The 24,697-nt window shown below is 39.7% G+C and overlaps 1 protein-coding gene across 3 annotated transcripts in view; it reads right to left on the bottom strand.

The window, feature by feature from the left end:
- Positions 1 to 24,697, bottom strand: part of scaper (S-phase cyclin A-associated protein in the ER) — a 58,374-nt gene that overhangs the window by 18,738 nt on the left and 14,939 nt on the right. For all 3 annotated transcript variants that reach the window (XM_044356334.1, XM_044356336.1, XM_044356335.1), the window contains 10 exons: positions 24,553 to 24,693; positions 24,042 to 24,197; positions 23,769 to 23,911; positions 23,533 to 23,614; positions 23,273 to 23,425; positions 22,017 to 22,124; positions 18,016 to 18,152; positions 13,762 to 13,827; positions 13,054 to 13,180; positions 5,847 to 5,962 (listed from right to left, as the gene is read on the bottom strand). In XM_044356334.1, the coding sequence (XP_044212269.1) occupies positions 5,847 to 5,962; positions 13,054 to 13,180; positions 13,762 to 13,827; positions 18,016 to 18,152; positions 22,017 to 22,124; positions 23,273 to 23,425; positions 23,533 to 23,614; positions 23,769 to 23,911; positions 24,042 to 24,197; positions 24,553 to 24,693 (1,229 nt within the window). The remainder of the gene's footprint in view (positions 1 to 5,846; positions 5,963 to 13,053; positions 13,181 to 13,761; positions 13,828 to 18,015; positions 18,153 to 22,016; positions 22,125 to 23,272; positions 23,426 to 23,532; positions 23,615 to 23,768; positions 23,912 to 24,041; positions 24,198 to 24,552; positions 24,694 to 24,697) is intronic.

Here is a 24,697-nt window from a genome sequence, read left to right as displayed (position 1 = left end):
TAGCATGTTAACATTGTCATTGTGAGCATGTTAAAAAGCTGACATTAGCAGTTAGCTCTCAAAGTATAATGAATATGTGCATAGCACAATGCACATCGTGGTTTTCACTTGAGTCAAAAATTAGTATAAACAAGGCAGAATACAATATTTTTTAAAAGAAAACGGTATAAAAAAGACAAATATTTACAAGTAGTAATACACAACTGTGAAATTGTTTTTGTAATTAATTTGATGCAAGGCATGGTTGTATTCTCTCTCCTCTGACCTGACTAGCATATTCTAATTAAAATCACTTCACCCCTGGCGATACAGATCTGGCCCTCTGGCTTAACAATCGACTCACTCAACTGCTCATGTAATGAGCATGCAATTGCTTTGTAACACAGCTAATCAGGCTTGTCTTTGGTCATCTCTGAACAAATGAGGAGCCTGTCAAAGACATGGTTGAGTTATGCCCTTACACCAGCTTGTACAATGAACCATCACAGTGATCTGTCTTTGGTTTCCTCCCACCTAATTGAGCTTGATGAGCATGACACCTGATAGTCCGCCCTCTTTGGGAATCTCACTATCTCAATACCCCACCATGACAGCTCCAGCCAAAGATTCTGAGGAACAATTTGGTGAAGTGCCACACCACCCTGTCTCATGTTGCACAAAAACTTTATGAGGACTGATGTGTGCCAGTATATCTAAGCAGACAACATTCCTCCACTTACACCATTATGGGGTTCTGATTGTTCTTCACATTTTCCCCAAAATGACCACAGCCACTATCCATCTCCACCTTCAAGCTATTATCACTCCTACAACAATTCTGCTCTGAAAATAGGAGCCATGAACTATTGTTGCAAGTTTTAACTGGTAAACTAACCCCTGGAATCTGACTGATAAAAATTGGAGATGGAGGGAGAAAGTGAGATGCAAATAATGAGGGGTGTAATCTGCACACCTACACTAAACAGCTTAACCTCACCCAGCCAGGGAATACCATTTTACCTGTGGAGCTATTCACATCTATAGAGAAATGAGGCCAAGAGGTAGAGGGATGGAGCACACCTGATCCCGTTTCACCCCCCTGTAGCTCTCTGGGGCTCAGCCTGGGTGGCCAACAGGCCTAAACATGATAAGGTGGAGGCTTGGGGGGGGGGACGACTGACCTCTGCATTTAAACTAATATATTAAAACACCAAGTTCAATGTATACCCCAAAAGCTGATAGAAAAAGACAACCAACTATGCCTGGAAGTGAGAATATGGCTTAAAAAGAATCAAGATTTCAATGTCTGGTTAATTTTCCAGCATAAATGAGATCCAAAAAAAACCAAGATAAACACAGTTTCTTTAGCAGGAAGATTATGGATTATGGATTTTCTCCATTTTTCAACATAAAAAAATAAACAGCTAACAACAGGACAACAAGCATTTAAAAGGCTCTTTATGCTTTTTGTCACTGCCTTGCATTATCTACCCTGAGATCTGTGCTCCTCAACCTGAGTCTCACATTTCTCGCCCTCTCTGTGCGTTTCCTATGTGCGCAGTCAAGCCTGACTGGAGCAACGCTGCAGAAATCTGACCAACTTCCAGATCAGGTTGAGTCCCTGCCTCTTAAACAGGGTAAATTTGTGTTCAGGGGAAGAAAAAGAATCCTAAGCCAAAATAAAAGGTGAGGAGCAAATCCATTTCCTTGTGCTGTCAAACAATCCCTTCATTCACTGCTATCTAAATGACATTTAATTTGATTCTGCTGTTGATCTCTCCGATACCCTGAGTGCTTCCAAGATATCTACTCTGGCTGTTGTGCCACACTGGCCAGGTATAAAGCGGGGGGAGGGAAATCTGATGAGCCGTCACACAGCATCACGCTCATGAGCATGAGTGCATGCACACACACACAGACACACACAAATGGTAGAAAACATCCTGAAATAAAACCACAAGTAGCAGGGTCTGATTTCACAGGATACACCAGGTCAGGTCATGTGAGAGGTAGAAAGACAAATTGGGTTAACACGCATGTCCAAGGACTCCTAAATCCCTCTCTGGAGATTACCTGTTCCAGTTACCATAATAGCTCTATTCGTCTTTTTAAGGCAATTAAAATGGTCAACCTGCTGTATGACGAACACATTAAAATATAAACCTTTAAAATAATTTTTTGCAGGCCAAATATCGTAGGCCAACATCTCTGCTCTTTTCATCATTTGGTTTGTCAAAGCTTAAGTTGTGTATAGGCAGATGGAGCCTGTACTGTTGAGACAATTACAAGCAGTATATACAGTAAGACAAGTCTTTCTTCCTCTCCTCTCTCCAGTGACCCCTATTGGAAGACAGAAGGACAATCCACTTATTACCTGCACTGTGTAGCTATCCATTATTGTATTAAAAATAATTCTTGTCATCTTTGACCTTGGTTTTGGGTTGTACTGATCATTTGCAGTTTTCCAAAACACAAACAGGTACAAAAACAGGCATGCACCCGCACAACTGAAGCAAAAACAATAGTTGGTCACTATCTTTATTTGTCCTTACTAGTGAAACAGTTATAAGCGACTACAGCTACATTATAGTGATGATATATGCTACGGGTATGATGGGTAAGATTCTACGATCCTATAAAGCTTCTATTTAATGTTTAATGTTCGCTTACTTCATGTCCACCAAGCACAAGTGGTGCTTCACACAGTACAACACCACATATATTAAAGTCACTTTAATAATAAACCTGAAACAATTAGTTGATAAATTGATCAAAATTAACCTGCAACTATTTTGATAATGCTGGACCCACTCCCACATGGGAATGGGTTTTCTTAGTCTTTTGCCACAGTGACTGGAATATCTTTTGGTTATGGACTGTTACTTTGCACAAAATAACAATGTGAAGATGTCAATTTGGATTATGAGAAATCAACACATCTTATAGATCAAATGGTTAGTTGATTAATCAAGAAAAATAATCGGCACATTTATCAATAGAGAAAACAACAATTAATTGCTCTACTTAACAGTAAGATGCAGATATAATTAATATATATCATATAGTAAAATTAATATAGTAAAACACTCTTTGTTAATGAAAAACTACATGCTAATGTTGTTGTACATTTTGTGAGATATCATCTCTCTGGCTGAAGTTAATGTCAGTGGCTGCATAAGCCCTGATCTAGACATTCCAGTGACCACAGGGTTACACTAGGACATTAGCAGAGCCTCGTAGAAGAATTAGCTCATTAATGTAACGGTAACAAGATGGAATCAGTCTCCCTGGGGAGAGATATGGCAGGACCATCTCTGCAGCTGCCTTTTTTTGTAAATCACTCTGTTTATCTGGTAGGAGGAGGTGATCAATACAGCAGCATCACTGTAAACAGATAATGTAGCGCACTCTGGGCCTAGCGTCTGTATAGCAGCCCATTAGGCCACACAGCCATCCAGATGACGGATAGTGATAAGTAGACAGCCGGGCTGCGTCCTTGTGTTGCGTCTCTTCACAAGCTTCTGACTGCACTGACCTGACTGAGCTAAATCACAAGGTCGAAATGTGAGCTCTCCTGCATTTAATATGGTTTTCAAAACAGAAAAAATGACTCAGTAAGATTTGTTTGTATATAACTGTCCCTGAATGTGGATTAATAAAAGTGTTTTGTCTGTATACACAGTTGGTGCTTTTATAATACGTGTATTAAGGTACACTTACAAGCTACAAATCAAGCTATTTCAATCTACACCACAGAACATATTGTATATATGTGGTCAGGGTGAATGTCTCCATTGGGCTGGATTGATTGTGTTCATCAGGGGCTTATCTCCGGTTCAGCTCTCTGCTAACAGCTGGCAAAGCTCTCAAGGGTCCAGCAGTGATAGCAGCACAGGACTAACTGACAGGCAAGCTGAAGAACGCAGGAATCAAGCTCGATTCTGAAAATATCCTACAAGGCCTCGGACATACTGAAGCCTGTCTGAGTGACTGCTGTTAATCTCATGCTGGTGTTAAACTCCTTTGCAGAGTAACCTGTTTAGCCATGGGAAAGGTTTGGTTATGAAAGAAGAGCTAATTCAAGACCATTTATTTATCATAATTCATAACTCACCCCACACATTGACTGGACCGGTACACAGAAGATAAAAACATGTAGGCCTAATCCTCACCTCCTGTTTCTGTACTACAGTATATCAAGAAGATGTCTTAAAAGCCAAGGCGGTATTGTGTGTGTATATAAACTACCACATCATCATGCACGTAAGTGCAAAAAATACTCAGTAAACAAACGCTGTGTACAAGAAGACAGTGTCTCCATTTAAGTTAATAACATTTCATTCAATTCAGAAGTCTGCTTGAAATTCCCACAGATTACAATGATTGAGGGAGAGAGAGTACAAAAAAAAAAAAAAAAAAAAAATCAATATACATGTGATGCCCTTTAAAAGCCTTATAAATATAAGAAGCATTTGTCCATTAGCAGAGATTCAGAGACCAGTAAATGCTAATGAATGGGAGAGCAAGGCCATTCTAGTCCATTACAGAGTCCCACTAGTGAGTATGGCAGCCTCTCTGAGGTTATCTACTGGCAGGCAAAGCGAACGCCAGACTCACAACTCAAAAATACTCTGCACTCTAAATGATAGATGGAGCACATGTGCTTTTTGTGTTTCGAGAGAGAAGAATGAACACAAATTGATTACTGAAATGGAAATGCTCTCTGTTTCTAGAAGCGGCAGCGCTGTTACTCATTAATACATTTTGAGAGTATTTATTGAGATGAAGCAACTATAAACAGTGATAAAGTAGGTTAGTTGAGATTAGCTCACTCACTTTATGCAATTGCAAGAAATCACAAATAGGAAATAAAGCAGTATGTTGTCAGTGAGGTCAGTGAAAGGATACAGTCAAAGAGAAGTCATTGGTAAGACAAAATGTAACAGCTGTTTGAGGCCTTGCGAATATAGAACAGAGTCCACATTAAACAATATGGATGACGCAGTTATTTCTGTCTTTCAGGTTTGCAAAAGAAATGCTGTTTTGTGAGAACCAGAAATGCAAAAATGAGCACTGTTAACATTTAACACTTCCGCTAACATTTATACCTATACAAAATGCTTCCCAAGTAGTTGTACACGACCAACAAGGAATTCAGCTCTCATCCTAAGTGAGATTTATGGGGAGCATGAAAAGCTGCTTACATTTTCGCCAGAGATTGAAGTATACTACAAGTTATATAAATGCTGTAGCCGCGTTCTGTCTTTGATTTTATATACTATTCATAGAATAATAAAAACATGTGAAATACAGTACGGAGTCATTCTTTCTTTCGACCAGTAAATACACCACTAATGCCTGTCCATATGAGTTTTCATAATGTATAGGAGTACAGCCTTGGCAGTAACCAAGAAGAGATAAACATTAAACATAATAAACATAACATTAGATAAACACTGTGGACAGATTTTTATCAAAACAGAAGATGTAACTATTCATAGACTTCAGCCCAGAGGGAATTTCCACCAATGCAGAAATTCACTCCAGACCTGTTCCCACCCTGACACTGAACCACCTAGTCAACAAGATCACTCACTGGTCCCAACAACAACAACAACAACAACAAAAACAACAACAACAGGTTTATGCAGGTCTGATCCTCCTAGTTTCAAACAGTCTGTTCAGCATTTCAGAAATCCAATTCTACCAATCATAAGCTAAAGAGACAGCTCACCCTGCTGGTTTGAAACAGAAACTTGAATTGAGGCATGACTGTAAACTGAGGAGCATAGCAACTGATTATTTATATTTTATCACATGTTAAATCACAGAAATATGTAACATTTCAATTTGGTGACGCCACTCACTTGAGAGGAATACGAGGGACTGCGGTGGGTGTGGAGGCAGCAGCGACGACCTGCAGAATTTGTTCCAGAGCCGACAGGCCGCCGCCCACTTGGAAGGCCACTTGGTCTGCATTGTTCTGTTGAGGCAAGGACAGAGAGAGAGAGAGAGTCAGAGAAACAGAGAGGTACAGTCAGGGGACAATGAGCCACAGGCTGGACAGAGGATTACATGGCTCTCACCAGAGAGGGAACCTCTCTTTCTCCTACAGGGGCGAGGGATTGAAATCTGAAACAAAGTGATCCCTAAAGTATTCCTGTTTAATCTCAAAAGTGCACAACCCGACTCCGCCCCACAACAGTCAAGTTTCAGTAGAAGGCAAATGCTCTGCAGGCTCCAGTTAGCACCAGGGTGGTCTCAACGATTGACCAGTCTAGGAGAAATTGAGAAAAATGCCACTAGGCCAAACAAAGAACAAGGCAATTAAAATAACTTTAAAATGAGGACAATTATTCTGATAGGATATGATAAATAAAACCATAATCTGACTTAAACTGAGCAACATTGCATCAAATCTGTTGGAGGAAGAAAGGTGACGCACTTACATTACTTCACCTGTTGTGTCAGCATTTACAGGGATCCATGTAATCCTGTTTAGACATCTTTCTTTAACCTTTAACATTATCCAACCCCAGTACAAGCTCCTCTCTTATTTATAGTCACTGTAGATCAGAAAATTTTGTGCTGATAGCAGACTTTTCTTAAAACAGTGTGTTTAACTAAATGGTGCCTTTTCAAAATGGTGCTTTGCTTCAGCTGGCTCTGTTTAAATTTCCCTTTCTTTTCTCTACTTCTTTTTGTGAAGAAAAAAAAATTAAAGGCTCTCAAACCAACAACACGCAAATAATAATTTTAAAAAGGTTACAAACCACATTGCAATTCAATAAAATAAATCAGTGGACAATTATAAATACCAGGACTGTTGACAACTAGACATACAAAATGTAAGATGCAGTACAATTCCCCCCATGTAAAAAAAAAAAAAAAAAAAAGTGCTAAAATTGATTTATGTGTATACGTAGGTTTGATACAAGTATTTTTTCATTAATCCGTATACATGAATGAAAGCCAGCTGGAAATACCCGATAAAAGAAGCGCAACTCACTCAGATGACATTCGACGAGGACGGTTTTAACTTCCTCCAGTGAGTAAGAACTTAAATGGACTAAACTGCCAAACGTTTCCATACAATGATGTAATCTAAACAACATCCAGTCAGCAGTAAGCTTGGGTGCGCAACTGTGGTTCACTGTGGATATTGGCAGGCCTCCTTTGAGGTGACATAAAACGTTAAATCACCTAATTTTATAATACATTTTTTTTAACATTATCTTAATACGAATTTAAAGTTTTTTTCTTACTTGTAGTTCTTCTTAAGCTGTGTTTTTGTTGTTCATTTTTCTCAGTCAACTTACAATATAAAAAGTAAATACAGATAAACTAACTAAATACATCAATCTGGTGCATTAGAATTATAAACACATGTAAATAGTTAGTTCCTGCCCTCCAGTGATGACAAGAGAGAAGAGTTAGAGTAATTGGCAGTGGGTCAAATGCTGTTGCTACAGTATCTTATAAATCAACAAGTACAAAGCCAGGAGCGAGCGCTGCTATCAGGCATGTTTGTGCCTGGGTCGACAGGGAGGAAAGGAGCTGGAGGGGAGCTGCTGATGAAGGGCCGTCTTCACACGACTGCAGAGGGCCGTGTTACACTGCAGGTCACTCCTCCACCTAATGAGGTTACAGGCTCCTCACTGCTGTGACAGCACTAAAATCCAGCCACTTCACAGCGCTTTTGTTCTGTAGATGGGAAGTTGCCAACAAGCCTGAACACATTGAGAGAGAAGCGCTTTACCAAATTACAGATAAGCTCTTCATCTGTCATTCATGCCTGCTGCTGAGGTAACTGCTCCTCGATTCTGAGGAAGACGCACTGAACAATCGTTTAGGGTTTGTAACAAAAACATTACCAACACAGCAATGACTTTGGATTCAAGATGATGAGAAATGTCTTAGCAGTGTTTTAAAAAAAAACACCTCCTTATGACTTCCTCTCTGTAAGTTGCTTGCAGTTTCCATGCCTAATCAATTGGGTCTCAGTCACTGAGCTTCGCTTAACCCTTCTCTTAACCCTCCCATCAACACACCTACCTAAAAGCTTCTAGCCTAAATGAAAAAAGGCAGCTCTTTCATAGCAGCTTATCAAATGGTATTAAAGGGGGTAACTGGGACCTGCCCAGTCCTGGCTGTCTCCTGTGAAAACCAGACAAGAGTTGCTTGGTTAGTCAGTGTTTTTTCTGCTCTGCTGACAGATTTATCTGTTGTGATGATGGAACAATGCGGGTGAAGAGGATTAAGTTCAAACTACCTGAGATACTATCTTTAGGTGGTCTATGCATGCAATGGCCCACGGAAAACAAAAAGGCACCAGAGTTTTACTGTGAAGATTCAATTACACAGAAAACAAACTGATAGAAAATTAAGTCTTGTCTTGCCTGATAACAGCTCTGCAGTCAGTGAATGTTGTTCTTCGTGCAGTTTGCTTTATAAGCAAATGGAACAAGCATCTGGCGATGATATATCTTTTCTACAAACCTAACCACAGAAGGGCAACAGAATCATGTTTGTATGTAATTACAGTGACAGTGTATGTACACAGTAAGCTAAATTTGCATACAAACTAAAAAAGAATGAAAACAATGTTTTTGTCTCAAAGGATTAGCAGGAATTTGCAAATTATGTTGTAAGAGACAGTTACAGTAAAGATCCTCCACCCAGTGTACTTAGAGGGATACTCTAACACTCCAATATGCACTTGTTTGCAGTCTTACCTAAAGTTAGACTAGAAGATTAGTTATCATTTTCTTCAAAGATTGGAAGCAGTGGGAAATGATTAGATGGACCAAATGACTGCATGCAGCATCTCAAAAAGTCCTCATAGTAAGGTCGACAGGTTTGTGCACTGTTGTAGTTATGAACAAAACTCATGAGACTCTTGGATGTAGAGGTGACTGGCTCCTTAATTACATATATGTAAGTAATATAGTTTTGGAGTTGTTAGCATATTTTTAGCATATTTGGCGTGGTTCTGTCTGTCTGTTAGTTGATTGGTCAGTATGTCCTCCACTTTGGTCCTGACTGAAATATCTCAACAACTACTGGATTGATATACATGAAATGTTGTATTGATAGTCATTCATGTTCCCCAGAGGATGAAGCCAACGGACTTTGTCAAGAACCTGACTTTTCCTCTAGCGCCATCAAAGGTTTGACATTTGTGGTTCTGAGTTAAATGTCTCATCGACTGTTAGGTTAGAGTGTTAGCAAGCTAACATTTCCTAATTAAGAGGCCGACAATTGTAAACATTTTAGCTGCTAAACATCAGCACGTTAGCATTTAGGTCAAAGCACTGCTATGCCCAAATACAGCCTCTTAGAGCCGCTAGTTTAGCTTCAGACTCTTTTTTTTTTTTTTTTTCGCTTTTAGTGGGTCATTGCAGAGATTTTACAGTGTCGCTTTACTACTTACAAGGAGTACTATATGTAACCTATATATTTCTTTATTTCTTTATTAAAAAGAAGTACCCTTTTAATGTAGACTAACTGTTCCAGACCTACCCCTGTAGTGAAAGCACAGAGATGAATTTCATATTGTGGTTATGAGTAAGACAACAATTAAATACATTTCCCAAAATGTAAAAAGTTCCTTCAGGTTTTAATCTGTTGGTGGCTGGTTACACACCAACAGAAGCTACAACAATAAGACAGTAACAAGAGTACCTAATTTATCTTTTAAAAAAAAGGAGAGGCACCACCAAAGGCTGAACATTAAGACACAAGTGAGATGGATGGCTCCTGAATTATACAAAAAGGGGAATCTTATCCAATTATTGTCCAGGGTGACCATTGTTACACCAGCTGATGGGGAAGGCCGCAGCAGCTGGTAATTCCTGCAACAGTGTCCGCAGACCAGCAGATCAGCCAGATTGCACTTTGCAGTCTCCTCCCAACAGACGCTTTAATTACAGCAGGAGAGGAGGGCACAGCCTCAGTTGTTTGGCTCCACCAACAGATGGACAACAACTGGCAGTTCATTACGGACTGGCTTCAACTTTGATCTGTACCTTCAAGTCATAAGTTCAGTCCGACACACATAAAAACCTAACAGTGAGAGGAGTGTGACAGATCACCCTCTCCTCACACGGATTTCTTCATTATACAGCCTTATAGAAAAGCCAGAGAGTGGTAAACAAAACTCTGTGGGCCAAGTCAACTGTAAACCACAACAAGGTTGTTGGAGTAAACATTGTGAGGCCGTGTATAAACTTGTGTGTTTACAAGAGATAATAGCATATGATTTAGTAGGCTGTGAGAACGCAGGGCCTACAGGGAAATGGAGAATTTTACAAACTGTGTTTATTCTATAAAATGAGCTAAGATTAATCAAAGGCCAGTGTGGCGCAAAATCAAACCTGCCGCAGAAACCACAAACAGCCTCTAGTTGTAACTAATACACCAAGTAGCTTAAAACCATTTCACTCCCTATTGGTCTTGTGGCAAGGAAACGAAAAGGAGGCTGTTTGGAAACAAACTAGTCTATATTGAGAGAATACAATAACACCAGTTTTGTAACTAATGACTGTTTTCATTTTCCATTAAAGTATCAGTTGTTTTTTTTTTTAATTAATCAACCAATTAATCACCAACAAAATGTCAATATCAATGTCAATGTCTTAATTAGTGTACCAGCTATAACTTTCAAATGTTTGGTAGTTTTATCTGATGAAAGACTTCAATGATTAATCATTTATGAAAACTGATTAATATTTTAATCACGTCAGTTTGCAAAATTTAAAAAATTACTAAAAACTAAAGCTGAATAATGCAGCTTTAAAATAATATTAGGACCAATGCCTTTGAAAAGCTTTGTTGATGGTCAAACACTTAAAACAAACAAGGAAAAAGAACATATTATTGATGCACATCCACTATATCAGTTTTTGTAACCCTTTACGCTGTAAACAAATATTTAAAACCAAGAGGTAATGTATTATTTTGCTCATAAAGATTGAAAAATTCTTCACAGAACTAAATAGTACGCTGCTCACTTTTGCCGTCTTTGCATGACAAAGTTCTGACACTGCTGATCTGGGCTGTATCTGTCAGTCTGCTGGAGGCTCAAGCAAGAAACCTTGTTATCCTGCCACCCTGCCCCTCTCCTACCCCCGTGTCCCCAGATACAACTCCAACCAGTCCCACTGGTCGGCTCTGACAGCTGACAATGAAAATGTAAATACAGTCTGCAGTTTTCGGTTCTCAGAGCTCCATGCTCCTGACAGTTCCTTACCTGTCATACACGTTGCCCTTTTCTAGACAGGCTTTAATTGAAAGCAGTAGTAAACACTTTAGGCAATATATAAATATGAGTGCTTAATAATAAAGCAAAGTCTACAACAAAAAGAAAAGAGCAGCACATTGGGAAAATTACTCTTCTCAATCACACAGAAAAAAAAAAAAAATCAGGTTTGACACAGAATAAACAATTAGAGGCCACAGAGGGAGAAACAGACTGGGGTCAGAGACTATACGCGGCCTCGAGAGCAGGGGAGGAGTGAGGGGGGGTGGGACCCAAACAGCAGTGCAGGAGGGGAGTGTCGGGTGTTGTCTAAGGAATTAGCAGAGAAAGTGGAGACTGAATCAGATATGGGAGAGAAAAACAAATCTCTAGGTGAGTCAATGACATGAGAGATGCTTGTTAGGTCAAATAATCTAAACGGTCCCGACTTGAAGTGACTCAGGGGCCAGACAGCCATGCTGACGGAGACTCTATTTATTTGACTTTGTCCAGGGATTAGAGAGGAAAGTGTTCCCCAGGCTGCCTCATTTGCCAATCACGCTTCTACACAGCTTTGGGGTGGATGTTTCTGTAAGAAGCTAGTGGAGTAGGACTTGACAAAACAGTTTAAAAATGTGTTTTTAAACTGAGGTGAGAGACAAAGCCAAAACACCCCAGCAGATCCTTGATTTGCCTCTTTGCCGATGACACCGCCATTGAATAGAGCACATCTCTTGTGGCCCACTGACCTCTGACCTCCTATTGGGAGTATGTGGAGCTGAGGGGAGGAGCCCTCATGTAGTGACAGCTTGTGAGCTACTCAAATCACACTGGTCTCCTCCTCTCTCCTTACAGGACGCCGTGCCACCCACCGCAGCCACCTCTTTCTTTGCCTCTCTGGGGAAATTCGTTAATAGCCTCTCCAGCCGTCCCCCTTGTCACTGATGGGACACCATAATCTCTCTATCCTCACGCCCACAGACACGCACAGTGGGATGTTATGATGGTGCGAACCACAACTTGGCAGGAAATTTATGCCTCATTACAGGAAGTGGGCTGTATATTCTCCTTATCATAAACATGGTGGCAGGTGTTTTAATTGCTCCTCTCAGTCTCAAATTGATGTGAGTTTTACTGTTAAAAAAAAAAAAAAAAAAAAAAAAAGCCATGCAACAAAACCTCTGGGACAGATGTTTCAAATCAACTAAAGTTATAAATGTCTGCAGTTATATCTGACAATTATATATATTTACACAACTGCAAAGAAGTGCAAGAAAAAAGCTAACACTGAAAAAAAATGTCTTTGTTCAATAACGTCTTGTGCATTAATGGCATTTCAACTGGAAATCCAATTTACCATTGTCTAAACCAGTGACATCTGAGTTGTGTGAAACAATGCCTGCTCTCGTGCTAGGAAGCTCCTCTATTGGTACCATGTGCACAATAAAAACACAGTTAATCTGGTCTTCATTAACCAATAACCACAGGCAAGTGGCTTTGGAGTAAGCGATACTCTACATTGGGTGGGTGAGACAGAGGGAGCTTCAGCCAAACACAACTCATCACTGACGAGACATGCCAAAGGGCTGGCATGACCTGTGAGCTGCAGCAGACTTCAGTAGACAGCAAAGCAATGCAGGACACACTCTGCAGAGCAGCGGAGGACCTGATGTTGTAACAGGCAACTTCCAACCAGTTTTCTACATTAAAAAGTAGTGTGGGTAGAGGTGCATAAAAACCATTTGGTCCTTAATATACAGCCAAAATGTTTAAATATATATCACTACATAAAGGATAGATGTAAATCATTCAATCATACTGTTTGCCGTATCTACCTGTTTCTCTAAAATGCGAGAGATCTCTCCCAAGGTTCTGTCCAGACCAGACACTTTGTTGTTGGCCCACTGGCCGCTGTCTTGGCCTTGCAGCTGCTTCAACAGGTCCTTCACCAGGCGCTGTAACCTGAACATACAAGAGCCAAGAGTTATTATAAATCTGTTTAAACACCAGTTCATTAAATGACAGAAAATTAAATAATGATTCATATTTAAGTCAGTTTTTAGACTTTTTTTTTAAATGATAGTAAATTTAATATCTTTGGGTTTTGTTCTGCTGGTCAGACAAAACTAACAATTTGAATAGAGCCAAAACATTAAATTGGTTAATTGAGAGATTTTGAAAATTGGCAATAATTTTGATAATCGATTCTTCATTCAATTTTTTTTTTTTTTAAGGAAAACTGCCAAAAGAAAAAATCACTGTCAATTGCAAATATGGGTTAGTTCTCTTAGTCTTCAATGAAAGGATATAGATTATCGTTGGGTTTTGGACTGTTGTTTGGATAAAACAAGCAATTTAAAGACGTCACCTTGGGCTCTAGCAAAATGTGATTGGCATCACTCTGAATTCTGAAAAGTGTTAGTTGCGTCCCTAAAACTGAGTATATCAACTTCTGTCTTGGGGAATTCTGATGAGCTTTTTTAAGACATTAAAAATGAAGAAAAGAGTAAAACTTCTACTTATAAAAAAAGGAAAACACTTACTTGGCCTTGTATGGGGAGTCAGGGACCTGGGTCTTTGCTTCAATTGACGTCTCATATTCCTTTGCCCTGCAGAGGGAGGAGAAGGAAAAAAAAAAAGTCTTTGAATCCCTGGCAAAAAAAGTGTTTGGCCTGTCAGTAAAGAACATAACAGAAGGAAGTGTGAAGAGAAAGAAAAAGTTCAAGCTGAGTCTGTTTATTTGGCCTGTCAGCCATTCACCAAGTAACTTGGCTTAAAATAATCAGACACTCACTCTGTAAGGACGAATGTTTTGGTGCTATCGACTCATATCACCAAGACTTAATTCTACCTTTAAAGGTGCAGTGTGTAGGATTTATCAGCATCTAGTGGTAAGGTTGCACATTGCAACCAAATGAACCTCCTCTCACCTCCTCTCACCCTCCCCTTCCAAGTATATAGGAGAACCTACGGTGGTCACAAAACTTGCGGGAAAAAAAAAAAAAAAAAGCGAAACGCCCTCTCTAGAGCCAGAGTTTGGTTTGTCCATTCTGGGCTACTGTAACATGGTGGTGCAAGATAGCAGGCTCTGTGGAAGAGGACCTGCTCCCTATATACATATAAAGGGCTCATTCTAACGTAACAAAAACACAACAATTCTTATTTTCAGGTGATAATACACTGATGAAAACATATTTATGAATATTATATTCCATCTCTGCCAAGTCTGTTCCGCTAGATGCCACTAAATTCTACACACCGCACCTTTAAATCCCTTCAAATCAAATTTAACAAGAGAGGCTCAAATTCTATATTTCAAGAATTGTCAAATAAACAATAAATGTGGTTTACCAGTAACACAACCAGTGTTGTGAAAGTGTGACCTCCCAGAAGGTCACTGTCATTAGGGGACTGGTATCTATGTGGCATTAATCCAATAGCCAAACTGTCCGTGTGTGTGTCACAGAGAGATTCTATCTGTCAATCAGGAGTTCCCAGACATGATAAGTAACTATTGATCAGAGTTAGACAGAGTGCCTTCCGGTTACCCATCTCTACGTTAATAGGATCAAACACTTCCTGGAGGTCGACAGGTGGACTTGACCAGCTGACCAGACCTGGACCAACCAAAACCCAAATCGAGCATTCACAATCTCTTGTATAAGAGGGAAGTCATCTGACAGTAACTGATAAAGTGGTGCAAAAAACCTTCCAACTGCCCACCCAGAGTATATATTATAGCATTCAAAAAGATATTGTACTACTGTATTAATTCCATAGTTTTACATGTTAACTCACTTTCTGCATACCTGTAACTAGTGCGAATTTATTTCAAAGACTACTATGAAAAATACAACCTTGTCTTATCAAATACTGCAAGCACTGAAAATACATCATTTGGAGGATAGCATTTTAAAAGAATATAAAAAGGTAAAAGTTAAACAAAAGTTTTATGAGATAAGCCATATTACTATCTGGAAAAACACCTGAGAGAAAAGCATTACAGAAAAATGCCATAAGAATGTACCTACAGCATTAAATATCAACCGGACAAGTTGTGAGATAGATATAGCAATTTTCCATGCCCTGTGAGCAGAACAAATGGGTGACACAGACTTGCTTTCAGAGGGGCCTGATCTATACCTGCCCTGTTTCTCATTTGTGATATTACAATATTAATCTCTGACAGGTTTATACGTATCCAGGTTAAACAGGGAGCAATTGCTGAGCAATTTATTACTGTCAGAATCAGGCTGCAGCCCAAGTTAAACTGGCTTCATATCAGTGATTGGCAATAACATAGAAAGCACAAATCTATAGTGCGAATCTATTTTAGCAGTTCAAAGCACAACAGATTCTGTTTCTTTTACAGACACACAAAAGTTCACTTCTCTCCAATGTTGCTAAAAACACACTGATTATGATACACACAACACAGGCCTAAAAAAGAAAGTCAACCATCATTTCAGTGGCAATGAAGAGGAGTATAACCCACAAATGTAAAAAATTATACTTATTATATATATATAGCCCATTTAGCTTATACGTGTGTTGCTAAGTATTTATATTCATGTACAAGCAGGACAGATTGCCCTAAGCTATGGCAGCAGACTGGGTGAAATGAGTGAGGGTCATGCTTACCACCTCAGACTGTACTCCATACCCCATACAGGACTGTCTTTGTATACACACCACCATCTTAGGTACACACACACACAGGCCACTCTGTTCCTTGCTGAGCGAACCTCAAGCAACCAGCTACAGGCAAGCGGCTCGTACAAGAGCATGAGCGAAGTCTTTAGTTTCAAAGTTCAGAACCCATCCTGACACTAACTGACAGGCTACTTACATGAAATGTTAATAGCATATTTTTCTTCCCAATACACTTGTTATTAGAGAAGTTAGCCAAGCCGCAAAAATAACATGTGGGTTAAAATGTGTGTGCACTGCTTTATGACAGAACAGGGCTGCATGTTGGCCTAGCAAAAAGTCTAGCGAGAAGCACTCACGTTTTACGGACACCATACGGTGCTCCAATAAAACGGTTCATTTCCACCCGGTGGTGAAGCGGCTCACCTTTATGTTTACTGGGGCTCTGCGTTATTTATGACCTTTGAAAGCCTGCTGCCTTTGAGTGCTACTCTCAGCAGGGCTGGTGATGGAGTGACAGTGAACAGAGACAGATCATGTTGTCACTTTCTCAGTACCGCTGAGCCTCACGAAGCCAAAAACAGCAGCACCGAGGAGAATAAAGCACTGTAGCAGAACGGCTCATGTGTTTCAGCTTGTAGCTGCCTCTTATTCCCCCTCTGACCAACACAATAAGATTGCTGATTGAGATTCAAGAAAATGCAGTGTTCATGAAAGTGATCTAATAAACTGAGAGAGGAGAGCCAAAGAGTGGACTCTTATTCATACTCACAATCTCATGTTGATGATAAGAGTTTTGAGGCTCTTTTAGGATCATTAAAGCGTCCTACACTCAAATAAGCTTTACAAATTTTAATTAATGACTTTATAGGTCTTTTAAATACACAAACTAATTATAACTTATCATAGTAATTATTACTACTTACCACTAAAAAAGTATTATTACTCCAGTAGCAGATTTAATGTCTAGAGACAACAGCAGAGAACAAACAACTCGGTCTCTTTTAAAGTTTAGCTAGCATTTAAGAGTGTTCATTTTCTCTGTGCTTTTTTTCTGCAACTTTGAAAGATATCTACTTGATTTGACTGATTTAGACATCTGAAGCTGCATATTAGCTTACAATAAATGTTGTAATACATTTTTACATAAAACAGTGGCTGTAGGTTTTGTCCCCCATCACTTACGTTAGAACCGCACTATGAGGGGATTTTTAAATGGCCAGTATGAACAGGAGGAACGGTTACTGCCAGCAAAACCTGTTTAAATGATCATATGTGCACCTGACAACTGTTTTAAGACAGACTTGAAATTGAAATTGTGAACCTACGCTTTAGTGTTACAGGATTGTAATATGATTTATCACTTCTGTGTTGAAAATGTGACTTCAGTATTTAAAGGCTACCTTAAATCTTCGATACAGAGATATATTGATATATTGAGATTCCTCAGTCACCAAATTAGGTTAATAAAAACTAGATTTTGCTTTACGCCTCTTTTAATTATTTTTAGTATGCATTGTTCCTTTCCTGACAATATACATCTCAGATATAGTCATCATGCTTGAGGTGGTATCCTCCCACTAATCAACATCAATAACATCTTACAGTAAGTATTGTCAAATTCCTGTCTCTTTTCACTTCCCTCCCTCCCCGTTGTGACAGCCAGTTAAATTGATTGAGCTCAGGTCCAGGTTCTGACACACAGAAGTGCTGCCTCCTATTTGTTGATTACTATTGATTTTCTTTGATACTTCATTTAAAAATCAATAGCTCCGAAGAAGAAAAATAGGCATGGTTCATACATACTTTAACATACATCCTGTACACAGAGAGAGGCTTCAGATTTGGCAGTGCCATGGCAGCAATTTGGAGGAAAGCTCTTTACAGGTGGAAGCCGGGACCCTAAAGATCGATTTGCAGTTTTGCTGCCCAATCACAGAAAGTGGTCATAAATTAAGCTCATCAGTGTTAGCTTGTGGACAGTCAGGATGCACATAACATCTGTTTTCATTCTCCTTGTCGCTCATAAAAAAAAAAAGTGCGGGCACAGTTTTGTCCTCTCTGCCTCTGACTCTGAGAGGATGGAGAGGGAGAGATGGAAAGAGGCAGACTGTCTGACAGAAAGAGGGAGAAAATGGACAAGTGACCTGGAGTTCATCCTGGCGCGGAGCTTCTTTGCCTTCTTCCGTGCCTTCTGCCTCTCTTCCCCATCCTTCACGCTCTCAGAAGAAACAGAGCTGTCCGTCACAATATCCACAATGTATTTCTTCAAGGAAAGATGCTCCTAAAGTAGACACAATCAATAAATCAAAAACATTGCTAACACAAATCGGTTATAACAAGCTCTGGAAACAACTGTGTCTCTGTTTTTTGGTGCTAAAACAACACACATCAGTGGAAAGTAAATACATCCAGTGCATTTACTTAATCACTGTAAGAACAGAGTATTTCCAGTTTCTCCGAGTACTTCTACTCAACTACATTTCAGAGGGAAATATTGTACTTTTTATCCCACAGTTGATCTGTGAATTAAGCTTTTACATTAAAAACATGTAATCAGATTATAAAATAAGATGTTTTGTTATAGATGAAACTACTTGGGATACACAGCATTTGGCTGATGATAGGTTTGTACTTTTGCTTCAGTAAAATTTTGAATGCAAAACTTGTACTTGTTGTTGTTATACCTGACTATAACAACAATGTATTGTTGTTATAGTCAGGTATTATTATTTTTACCTAAGAAAAAAATCAGAATAATTCTTCCACCACGATACAAATATAGTACGGAAAACAGGAGATGGCAAATGCCAAAAGTAAGACTATATTCCAAGGAAGAGTCGTTTCTATTGTACAATGTTATTATTTATCTCATTAAGAAGTGTTGCCTTTTTCTCAGTGAGGTTAGGTTACACAGCAGTGAAATACTACGAAAACAGAACAGCAAATATAATCCGAGTTAAATGTCTGTAAGTAGAAGTTATAAACTTATGATAGGGCACTGAATATATAGTGTGACATGTAGATCTACACCTCTCAATAACACTATTGTATCGTGTAATTACCTCCTATAAGCTACAGTCTTTTGAAGCCACTCGCCCACAGATGTGCTAAAGGGCTGGAGGTGTTGCTTCCTGTCTGGCCCTGTCAGATGATTCCGATATTTCCACCAGGAGACAGGGGAATGTAACCCAATTTGAACAACATGATGCATGTGCAAGAAACCAATTACCCAATTATGCTGTCATCCAGCACCCCAGAGGATAGGATGGCCTCACAGATAAAGGGTTTCCATTCAGCAGTCAAACTAAACCTGCCTGTGGGACGCCATACCCTTTGGTCACAAGTGATGTCAGTGCACCTGCTACCTGAATAGGGGTTTTCACTGAGAGTCGCAGAAAATACAGGTGTCACTAGGACACTAGGGCTAAAGTGTGCAAGAATGAATAAGTGCTGAAAACTGAATGAATATAAAATGGTTTCTTTACTGTTTTTGACTTAATGTTGACCAATATGTGAAAGCAGTTCATGTATGAATAAGGTGTACACTCACTTGGAGAGATTAAGAATCATTTAAAGGTTGGGTTCACATTTTTTCTGTTGTTTTAAGACAGACTTGGAAAAACTATGGATCTATCCTTTAAGCTTTAAGAATAAAATAAAAGGGAAAGATGGATAATGATAACTAACTGGAAATGAAAAGAGTACTGAAAAGGGTATTATGTTTCCTAGGAAGGGGGTGTGTGTCTGTATTTGTATGCACACACCTCTGCCCTCTACTCTCTGATACTACAGGTCAGTCATGACTCATGACCTTAGCTGTTCCTCGCTTGGAAAGCAGCTGTTCAGTAATCTCTCTGAGAGGCTATCCAGTATGCACTAGCCACTCACTTTAATGGAAGTGTTTCAGTAACGCATCCAAAACATCCTTTGTAAAATCACACTGGTAACATAAAAAGGTAGGTGAAATATTAACCTGTCAAATACAGTGAAATGCTGACACAGACATAGCTCCTTTGGCAAATATATATATACACTATGATTATATTCCATTTCCAGTTGCTAAGAGGCTAAACTCAGAGGCAGTTCTATAGACTTGCAGTGTTAGAGACGATCAGACTTGATGACAGACAGGTGTCTACCACTGAACCATTGTAACAAAGCAGCATAGACGCTGGCCTAAGGGCATTGCTACCGCACAATGCCACAGATTGCCTCTGGTGAGAGTAATATGATACTGCTCTAAACATCGCTCCCTTTCTCTGACACAAACACACCTATCACAGATCTAAAAAGGCAGCCTACACAAATACAGATTCTATGGGATATGTTCATCCCGTGCCTCTTTTGTCACATACAAAAGGCCTGTGAGGTTGGCTTTCCATTTGGTGTGAAACAAACAGCTGTATTTCATGTTGGCTACTAGATGAGATATGATACTACACTGGACTACACTACAGTGGTTCATATGACATTTTTGTATTGAACTACATCCTATCAGTGACATTTCAGGAGGGACAAGTCATACAAAGACAAAAAAAAAAAAATCTGACACCAAAATTTAACCGAAACTATTCTTTGGATCTCTCTTTGAACAGCAACTTCTTTGCTATAACTAGATTTCAAAACAGCGAGGGGAGGGAGAGGTTCGCTTCAGCTGGCACTCTGGATATTTCATCAGGGTTCTCAATTTGTGGCTATCAGAGCAGTGTCAACAATAAGACCTTTAGGACTATTCAGTGCCTTTGGGAGGTCAGCTCTGATACCCTTCGCAGCCCAGTGATCCCTCTACTGGCTGTGCCTGCCAAGCAGAGAGAGTCTTCTAACTAAGAAGCTACCAGTGTTTTTGAGCTGCTGTGTCTAAAGGTGATCAATAAATAAAGTCATTATCATATTAAACCTGGACAGATGGTGAGTAAAAAGAGTGATTACAATCTCATGCTTTCTCATTGATCCTGGCCTGTTGATAATCATTGTATTTTCAATTTAATTCATGAGTTTTCCTCAGAATGAGAGAAAATGACTAAATATGAAGGTACAGGGCATTTGTCGTCCGCTTCCACTGAAAAACTATGGTGTGACCTCTGCACAGTTGAGCCAACCATCTTCATTTTAATTAAAAATCCTTTCATTGCAGGAAGAATTATGGAGCTGCAGTCCGGAAAATAGTTGGCAGTGGTATGAATGAAATAGTGGACACCAAAATGAGCTTTGATATAAATAATGAGGGGCCATCTAAAGTCTATCTAAACAAAGTCTTTAGACATTTCCCTACTGGATAGCTTCATTAGCTTCCACATTTTATGAAAAAAAGTATTTCTGGACGTCTATATATTATCTGTCACAGTTACTGCAGTAACTAATAAGTATAATCCAATAATAATATACCCTGTCAAGTACAACATTTAAAATTAGCCAGACACAGGTTAGGACAAGAAGCATTATTTGGAGTTCAGCAACTTTGACTGATTAGTATTGACCGCATGATGCAAAGCGGGACAGTAAAGCCTTAATAATATGGTTATTGACAAGAATATATCATACAGACAGGGAAACAATGTATATGAAGTAGTGCCCATATAGTATGTGCTATATTGTTGAAGTGCTTCTCTCTGTTGCCTTGTTTGTCATGCTGTCAAACAGAAAAAAAAAGACCTGCATTTAGAAAGGAAATCATTTAGAGGAAGAGACGGAGGGGGGTATCAATTATTCCCCATTGAAAAAAAAAAAAAAAGCTTTGAATGAAGTAGCTGCTGGGGCCAAAGGTGCTGTGTATAGCACCAACAGTTGTCAGCTTCACAATGAGCACTGCTGAAAAGCCAATCTCATATTGCAGCCTGAGAGGTTAACTTGCATTAACGATCTGGCTTCCCATGGAAAGCGCTCCATGACAAAAAAAATAGCCTGGAGACAAGGGGGTGATGTCACCCCTCCATTGAAGCGTTGAACCCTAACTGTGTACATTTCAAGGCCCATTTGTAATCTCACAAAGCCAGGGATGCATAAACAATAATAATGACCACGTCATAAAAGACAACCGCGGTGTCCCCTTTTGTCTTTTTACATGGACACAGGCAGCGCCTGGGCAGTATTCTTTAACAGGATGAGTGGATGTTTGTTCTTGGTAGTGGGTGTGGGTGATACGCACCACTTCCTCATCGGAGAGCTCCCGTCCCTGGATGCTGCTACTGTCTCGAACCGCCTGTTGGTGCCTCTTGCCCTTGGTGTGGCTGAACAGGTGCACCTCTGAGGTGATCTACAAACACAAACACTGTGGTCAGAGGTCACTGCTGAGGACACAATGGAGACAGAGGCAGGGAAGGGTCAACAGAGCCCCACGGGACACTGGTGAAATAATATACCACACAAGGTTTTCGGTAGGACATGACTAGCTTTCTCTGAACCTCTGTTAAAAGCAAAAGCTGAGAAATGTGATTTATTACACAAGTCACATTATTTAAACTTCGGCTATACAGACATAAATTTATGGTTGTATTTCATTGTATATTCTTTTTTTCTAATAAAACAGAGTAATGGAACTGATTGACAATAATTCTCTGGGATTTTAATACTGAGTTTAATATTCGTTATTGTTATTTTATTATTTCTCACAATGCCTTACTATGCGCTTTCAGTCTACTTAATCTGCTTGCCCTATAATGCAATTAAGTCAAGTATTGCCAGTTGGGGATAACACTGGACTCATTGTAGGTGTCTAAATGAAGTGCAAGGCTGAGAAATGGCCACAACAAGAGGCAGGTATACATCAGACAACGTTGTTCTCTGATCTCTGGAAACAAGCCCATTTTGGATGGTTTGTGTTTAATGTCATTAAATAAAGTGCTTGCTGCTGCTGACCCATTCATGATCCCTGGTGTCAGATGCTGGCCAAGGTCATCAAACATTTTAACAAGATTCCCTCTTTTCACCCTCAACCCTCTCTTTATCTGATGCTGGTTTGAATCCTCAAGGTGTCCCACCCTTGTTGCCGTGGTAGCCGGTCCGTCACAGATAAATATGTCTGCCTGTGGATTTGTTGCCTGACACTTGAAAAAGCATAATCACACCCGGTCATGAATCTCTGTTTAAGAGTCCATGTTTAAATCAATGCTGTTAAATCCTCATTTAAAATGTGCCCTCTTCCAAAAATCCTCTGAATCACCTTGTTATCAGCAGTCTTATGTATACAGCCTGCCAAATAACAAAGCAAAGTTGCTCAAGTGAGGCTTTTTCATTTCCTTATGTCCATGTGTACCAAACACATTAACTCAGAAGAGTAAGATAATTAAACAAGGAGTGAACTTCTAGTTAGGGGTCAATTTGAGCTCTTTGGAAAATGACCAGAATGGGTAGTATCTTATCTTTCAAATAAGCCCTGAGACTGATCAGATGAAATATACATACCACAACGCCGCACAGAGAGCACTGTTTCTTGCGTTCATATGGTGTCAGTTTGGGGGCATAGTCTGTGTTAGCATGTCGGCCACTGCTGAGCTCAGCAGCCTTCTCCTTCCTCTGCTCGATTTGCTCCATATGCCTACGGCTGCTCTCATCATGCTATGGAGAAAAAAAAAAAAAAAAAAAAAAAAACGGATACCAGGGGTCATATGGGAAACGGAGATGGTGTTTGTTGGAGGAGCAAAGTGGCACGGTTTAAAACTTACTTTCATTTGGATTTTCTTCTGCAGCTCCTCCATGGCCTCCTGTTGAGCAGCACTAAGAGCAGCCAGACGCTCCTCTCGGTCTCTTCAGATAAGACATACAAAAGCAGTGAGAAACAAAAGTACATCTAAATACAAGTCTCTCATTTATCAGAGTGACTGTTTGAATAAAAGGAGAGATGATGCAGCCAGCAGTGTGTATATATACTCTCATACTGAAAGGATTAGGGACAACAAACCTGGCCCTTTCCCGTGCTGCATCCTCCCTGGCCTTCTCTTTTTCCTGCCTCTGCTGTTCAATGCGAGCCTCCTGTTCCTTCCTTCGCATGAGCAGCTCCTCCACCCGTGCCTGACGCTCTGCTTCCAAGACACGCTTACGTTCCTTTGAGAGGAGGGGGGAAAAAAAAAAAAAAAAGGGATAAGACAAGCGCTTATGTGTGACAGTAACCTATAGACAAATTAAATGTGAAGCATAGAGGCAGGAAATGATTAAGCGTTGGTTTTTGTAGCACCTGCACAGCCTCATCTCTGGCCTGCTTCTCCTCCTGTCTCCTCTGTCTGTCCTCTTGCAGCTCGTTGAGGCGTTGCTCGTACTCATTTAACTTAGCCAGGGCGTCGTGCCTCTTGTTTTGGGCTTCCAGAGTATTGATGAATGCGATTTCATTCACCTGTACAGACATACAATTATACATTAAGATATATATTTATACTGTATATTCAAACAAGGAGTATATTATGTATATAAATATTGATGCATATCCATACACAACGGTTTGGGGGCATGTTGGTTTGGTCGTCTCTAGCCTAAATATTGTAACCTTTGAAATGTGTTTAAAATAAACATTGGAACAGATCTCCACACTCCTTTTTTTAGAGACACTGTTTATGTATGAACATCATGTAACACTTTAATAAAAAAAAAAAAAAAAAAGTTTGGCTCCAAATGCCACTTAATTCGGAAAATTCCTCAGCTGTCACAAGCATATGGTTACATCCTTTAAAAAAAGAGAGTTCCTCCCCTACCTTGGCCTCCTCTTCTTGGGCCTTCTTCACAATCGCCTGGAGCTGCAGCTCTCGCTTTAACTCTGCATGTAACAGCTTTTCTTCCATCATCCTCCGACGTTGCTCCAACAACTCCTCCTTCCATTTCCTCACCTCTTTCTCCTGC

Source organism: Thunnus albacares, chromosome 7, assembly GCF_914725855.1.
Source record: "Thunnus albacares chromosome 7, fThuAlb1.1, whole genome shotgun sequence".
Lineage (NCBI taxonomy): Eukaryota > Metazoa > Chordata > Actinopteri > Scombriformes > Scombridae > Thunnus > Thunnus albacares.
This window is presented reverse-complemented; position numbering and strand designations above follow the sequence as displayed.